This window comes from Hylaeus volcanicus, chromosome 3 (genome assembly GCF_026283585.1).
Source record: "Hylaeus volcanicus isolate JK05 chromosome 3, UHH_iyHylVolc1.0_haploid, whole genome shotgun sequence".
Taxonomy (NCBI): domain Eukaryota; kingdom Metazoa; phylum Arthropoda; class Insecta; order Hymenoptera; family Colletidae; genus Hylaeus; species Hylaeus volcanicus.
Genome location: NC_071978.1, coordinates 19,449,243 through 19,455,242, shown reverse-complemented (window position 1 = coordinate 19,455,242; position 6,000 = coordinate 19,449,243). Strand labels below are relative to the sequence as shown.

The following is a 6,000-nucleotide window of genomic DNA, read 5'->3' as shown; positions in this document are numbered from 1 at the left end:
GCAACCGGACTGACAAGTGGGTGGTTCGGTCGCCTACTATATTCACTATAAACTTGGGCGTTTTCCCACCGATGGCGCCACGTTTATTGTTATCCGCTCATTGACCGGCTAAGTGAGAGGAGGCCTTTCAGGATACACCCTTAGTATGTTTCTAACGATGGAATGGATTCTTTTTATAGAATGAATCGTAAATAAATGAAAATAGTTGTGGCCGCATCTAGCATCACCATCGATCATCCGTAGTGTATTGAATTTTGAAGGAATTCTAAATTTGCTGAAATTTGAATTATTATCGAAAATAATTTTACTACTGTTCTTAGCCCTCTGGTGGTGAATATATAGGGAGGTGTCGCTTCAGTCTTTTGGAGCATCCCTAACAAGATCGTAGTGACCAACTGCTCCGTTTAGAATGTATGTAATATTTTGTTCAATATCGTTGTTTCTGACGATATGTTGAATTGATTTTAGGATACGTAATAGAAATTCTGGTGTAGTATCACTTTTACTACATTGTGTTTTTTTTTTATTAGTTATAAGATGACATATTCAAGTTCATGGGAAGAGTTCGAGAAAGGCGCTGAGAGGTTATATCTTCAAGATCCAATAAAGGTAATTTTTAATTCAAATTTACGTTCATTATTCCATTCTTCTTATCATTATATTTTGATAATTTTCCATATTTTGCAATAATAATGTTATACAAATTTATTTCATTCAGTAATTTGTAGAACTTTCGTAGGTTATGTAGAGAGATTGACAGTACAGCATGACACGTCACTCAGTTGATGTTAAAACGAAATTTTATTTCAACAGTTTTTTCATACTAAGAAATATAATATTCAAACTGTTCGAAATTTAAGGTGTAATTGTGTTAGGATAAAAGACAATTTTAAATTAATATTGTATAAGATTTCCATTTATTTTAATATTAGAAAACAGGTTAAATGGTAAAAATGTACACATACAAATTTCATATTTTTAATCAATTTTATGATTGTAAGTTTATAATTTATTGTTTGCTTCTTTCAGACTCGGTATACAATGAAATATTGCCATAATAAAGGTATCCTATGTCTAAAACTTACAGATAATCGAACGGTAAATATTACCCTTATGTAACTTACCTTATAATTTCTTAAGACTTATTTAAATAATACAATTGTAATTTTTGCCGTAGTGTCTACAGTATAAAACAGAGATAGCACAGGACTTAAAGAAGATGGAAAAGTTTATAGGAAATCTGATGAGGCACATGGCATCGAAAGAGAGCTAAATAAAGGACTAGATAAGATTAGGGACACTTTTTTTAATGAGGAATAAAAGTGCTGCGCATGTAATTCATTGTTTATGGTTCATTTCATAAGATTCAGTGACCGATGGGATTATAGATATTTAATTTGAATGAGGTATAAAAACTTCCTTAAATATACAATATGTGCATAAATGTCTATTTTATATTTATTTAAAGCTTGATGCTCATTTCGGGTGGTATCGTTGCCTCCTTGTTAAAGTTCTGAAACAGTGCAAAACAGAATGTATTATTATGTGATCAAATGTTTGTTTAAAAATAAATTTTCAAAAACAGGAATAAAACGGTGGTCTATTACAATTTACGTGAAAAATACCAATGTTTTACGGTAAGTGTAATTGTAAGTGTAATTTCTAACAATAAGTAGAATACTCAGTGGCATATACCGCGTTAGGCATTAATAAAGCAATACTTCAGTTTAATCGACTTTTTAATGGATATTATCACAACTGAGAAGCACAAAGCAATGAAAAGAAGCACTTACGATATAATGGGCTGCAGAACAGCATCCAGAGTAGTATCAACAGGATGGTAGATTTCTTGGTTTGAAGACAGTTCATAGCGTACCTCTCCCCCTAATTGCAATTGCGTCTATACCAAACAAAACTATTTTACTAATATACTATGCAGAAGATTGTATGATACAACACGCTACATTATAGGAACAGCATTTTGTTATATCGATCTCGACTTCATTACCCATTAATGAACAAAATTTAATTCAAAATGTTGATAAACAATGTAACAGAATGCTATAACTACCGAAGAAAGAAGTAGTAAACCTTAACCATATATATTTGTATAAAGCGCTTAGTATTTCTAAAAGACTTTCACATGATAAGTGCGACTTTAATAAAAACAATTTCATCTGTAATAAATACTGTGATAATCCTTTATCGTGATAAGATTGGTGTGTATTCTTCGGTTTCCAGAGCAATATGCGTATAAAATACGCTTATTCCACAAATCGCGTAACCACAAATCTATCAACACGCGTGATTTTTTCACGTGGAACAAAATGTACATTTTCCAATAACAAAATAATTAAATCATGTCAAGAAATACTATTTATATTACAGATTTTCTTTAAGCTTTATTTATCGATCTCTTTAATGTATATTTATTGCAAAAATAGACATAAATGGTTCGATACTTTTTATAAATTTCCATTATTTAATTCGAATTTTATATTAATACAAATAAAAATTCTACTCTTTTAAATCATTATCTTTGTTTTAATAGTGCATTGCAAATTAATCGAATCATGTATACGTTTAATCGACTTTTCTCATAATTCAGGGAACCCTACCTAAAACTTACTTAATACAAATGATTGTAACATCGTGATTTTCAATAAACGTATGCTTTGCGTTTATTACTCCGCGGGTAGAAAAATACACACCCATTTCATCATTAGATCCTTTGGTTATTAAGAGGAAAACAAACCACCCTACGTTATTAATTTAATCCTCGATTCTCTTTTAAAAGCGAAAAGCTTAAACTACGTGAAGCGAAAGTGTTACTCATTACTTTCCGGTGGTACAGGTTTACTTTTCGTTAAAATTGTGATCCACCATGCTTCTTTTTTTCTATACTATGCCCAAAAGTATTGAGTCCCACTTGAAGCCAGAATAAACGGACTAAGTGAATGTTTGTTATAAAAGAGCAAGCGTAAAAAAAGATACGTACTACTCGGGTAGGTTTAGCGCTGTCGGCAGAGCTTGAACAGCAGCTTGAGAATTCCTGCGGTGTGCTTTCCCCGAGGCCACTGTCCACGTTACTGCCTATCAATATTCTGTTGTTTCGAGTATAATAAAAGTCCTTCCTCATATTGCACTCAGTCCTATTACCGTCGTAGTACTTAGTCTCGACTTGGCTCGGCCTCATCGGCGGCAAATTATAACTTCCGTCGCGACTATGCTGTATCACTCTTCTGTTTCTTTTGCCAACGGATCCGATCGTTCTGAAAGTGAGCCCTTGACAGTCTCCGATATCACTCGAAATTTAACGAACATCCCAGATCGGGGCACCATTATCCGATATCGATGCATGTACATATACATTATTTTAGTTTACCAAAACGAACAAAAATGCGGTTAATACATATACTACGAGCTATGTTGCATTCCTTAGCGATACACATAATAATTGTTTTGCTTTATTTATAACAAATAACGCTAGTATTCACGCCAACAAATGTTTCATTCGTCGATCATCTTTTACGTTCGCCAATATATATATATTTAAAAAGTTTACAAGTAGTTCAACGACACACCGAACACCTAAATGGAATTCGGGCGTTCGAGTGGATTAGCACAACGACAATTTCCAAACGTTTCCCTTTTTTCCTTTTTTTAACAACGACAATACACCAATAATTTCGACGCTCCCAAAATACCGACGCGTGTTCGACGAGTACACGATGCAAAACCACACAATACACAAAAAAAAAAGAGAGAACTTCCAACGGGAAACACACAACGAACAAATGCTACGGTTCTGAAGACATCCACGGAACGACAACGCGCTTCCATGGAATAGCAGAAAGCGTTCAGTAGGTGCCAGCCAAGGACATAAATAAACAGGTGCGACAAGCTGTTAATCTCATCGATTTATTAAGGATCTGTCATGCTTCGAAATAAATAATAGGGGGCATGCTTATGGTAGATAATGTACATGCTCTGAATAAATAAAATTAAAAAAAAATATATGTATGTATCAAAAAAAAAAACCACATGCAAAGGGGGAGGATTTTAAACAATGACTACGGATCCCGTCTCATCCTCCAGTTGCGGAGGATGACTGTGGATGTTGCAGGCCGTCTTGAGATCATCGTACCTAGGCAGGGACGACGAGTCTGCGTCGTCCAATCGAGAATTGCTAGACTGTAGGGGACATTGCTGTACAATTTGCGATTGAACCACCGTGTATGGTATCTCGCGACGTTGCTGCTCGCTCATTCCTGTTGTGTCGATCAGTCCAAACTCCAAATGTCTGCGAAACGAGCCGTAACTTCAATGCGTATATACATAGTTAGCCATGCTACTTTGTATTCGAACAAAATAATAAAAATAATCAGTATTTCTTATGAGTTTGTCTCGTTTATATAGGAATTAAAATTTGTTGATACATTCAGGTTTATAGAATATTCACTGTAACAAATAAGCGTAGGTCCGAAAATCAGCTGTTATTTATGACAGAATGAAAAATTAATTTGTTGCTTTATTCGGTTGAGGCATTAGTCATTTCATGTTAAGTATTTTATAGGTTTCATTTGTTTATTAATTCTTTGCACTCTAGATATGACGACTTTTATTTACGGTAGGTTTCGTTGAACCTTGATGCGTCGATAGGAATATCGATCCTTGAATAGGTTCTTAAGCTTTTAAGAAGTGTAAAATGGTAAATTTTAAAATGACGAAAAGAGTTTTTTTCTTTTGAAATTCTTGGCACCCCATAGAAACAGATTCCTATAGTGAAATCAGTTTAAATAAAGACGAATTTGATTTTACATTTTACATTACATCAAGGAAAAATTCCTCGTCTACAAAATATGGAATCCATTAATAAAAATTTTCTTTTCGAAATATAATGGTACAACAACTTGTGTTTAAAATCATTTTATACTAACTATAAAAGTTTATAAAATCGCCTGAGCGTGCTAATACGCCCTCGCAAACATGCCATACAGTGCAAAGAGCTAATACTTCAAAGGACATAAAAAAATCATCCTACAATTAAAAGTAATTAGTTTTCGAGCCCATGATCATTATAGCCACACTTAATTGGTCCTTTAAGACCACACCTTTTCTATAAAGATATCAATAAACTATCCTGTCTCTTTATTTCAATAAATATTCTAACGTAGCTACAACAAAAATTAGGCCATCTTTAACCCATTTACTGACAACTACGAAATATCTTGTAGTTTACGCTACAAATTTCGATTGATTGCAATTGGTCATTGAATAAATGTATAGCCGTTTAAATGGGGAATTATTAAAATAGATAATACTATGTTTCTAAATCAACAAATTTAAATTTTAGCGCACAGAGCAAACCGATTTAAATTTGCCTGACAGTAAATGGGTTAAAATTTGATCTATTTCCTGCATTTTATAAAACATACTTCCTAAGCTCGTCTGGCAGTTGTTGCTTCTGGGAAGGACTCCGATGTCTACTCCTATGCCTCCTTCTAGGTTCTGTATGGCTCACCTATTACATCATTATCGCTTTAGTTACATGTTTCAATAAAAAAAAAAAAAAGATACAAGCGACGCTACACGAGACAGATAACGCAAGGGAGGTTTCTGAAGAGTCCTTTTAAAATTGAATGTGCGAAATCACGTTGTTATTCGAACTTACGACAGCTCGTTGGACTCCTTCGCCCTTCCGCTTCTGCGCTTCCCTCCATTGCGGTTCGGAGTCCACCAATTCGTGTCTGAAAGGATTCACGTACAAATGTCGTAACGAGCATTAAAGCAGTGATTCTTAATCGCTACGATACACCACCGTGAGATGTAATAGATTTTTATTTTGTGTGGTTTTTTGAAATTGTTTATATAATTAATGCATATTTTACTACTCGTTAACAAGTCAATTCAATAATTCATTGTTTCTGGTTTTCTTATTCTGAGGAAGACTCAGAAATAATTTAAATTGTAAGATTAGAAAAGTATTTGTTATAATAA

The 6,000-nt window shown here is 33.7% G+C and overlaps 2 protein-coding genes across 3 annotated transcripts in view; one reads left to right on the top strand and one right to left on the bottom strand.

The window, feature by feature from the left end:
• The first annotated feature begins 328 nt into the window (after positions 1-328).
• LOC128873661 (signal recognition particle 9 kDa protein) lies at positions 329-1,593 on the top strand. 2 transcript variants are annotated; one of them, XM_054117373.1, is made up of 4 exons: positions 329-411; positions 531-609; positions 1,030-1,098; positions 1,178-1,593. In XM_054117373.1, the coding sequence occupies exons 2-4, from the start codon at positions 538-540 to the stop codon at positions 1,271-1,273; spliced, it is 237 nt and encodes a 78-aa protein (XP_053973348.1). In that variant the 5' UTR covers positions 329-411; positions 531-537; the 3' UTR covers positions 1,274-1,593. The 2 variants fall into 2 exon arrangements, with proteins under 2 accessions (XP_053973348.1, XP_053973349.1); XM_054117374.1 differs by lacking the exon at positions 329-411 and having other exon boundaries at positions 418-609.
• LOC128873660 (band 4.1-like protein 4) overlaps positions 1,333-6,000 on the bottom strand; it is a 128,814-nt gene continuing 124,146 nt past the window's right edge. Inside the window, exons 11-16 of the mRNA XM_054117372.1 lie at positions 5,675-5,750; positions 5,439-5,524; positions 4,148-4,303; positions 2,999-3,272; positions 1,794-1,900; positions 1,333-1,513 (exon numbers count right to left, since the gene is read on the bottom strand). Coding sequence (XP_053973347.1) covers positions 1,477-1,513; positions 1,794-1,900; positions 2,999-3,272; positions 4,148-4,303; positions 5,439-5,524; positions 5,675-5,750 — 736 coding nt within the window. The 3' untranslated portion in view covers positions 1,333-1,476. The remainder of the gene's footprint in view (positions 1,514-1,793; positions 1,901-2,998; positions 3,273-4,147; positions 4,304-5,438; positions 5,525-5,674; positions 5,751-6,000) is intronic.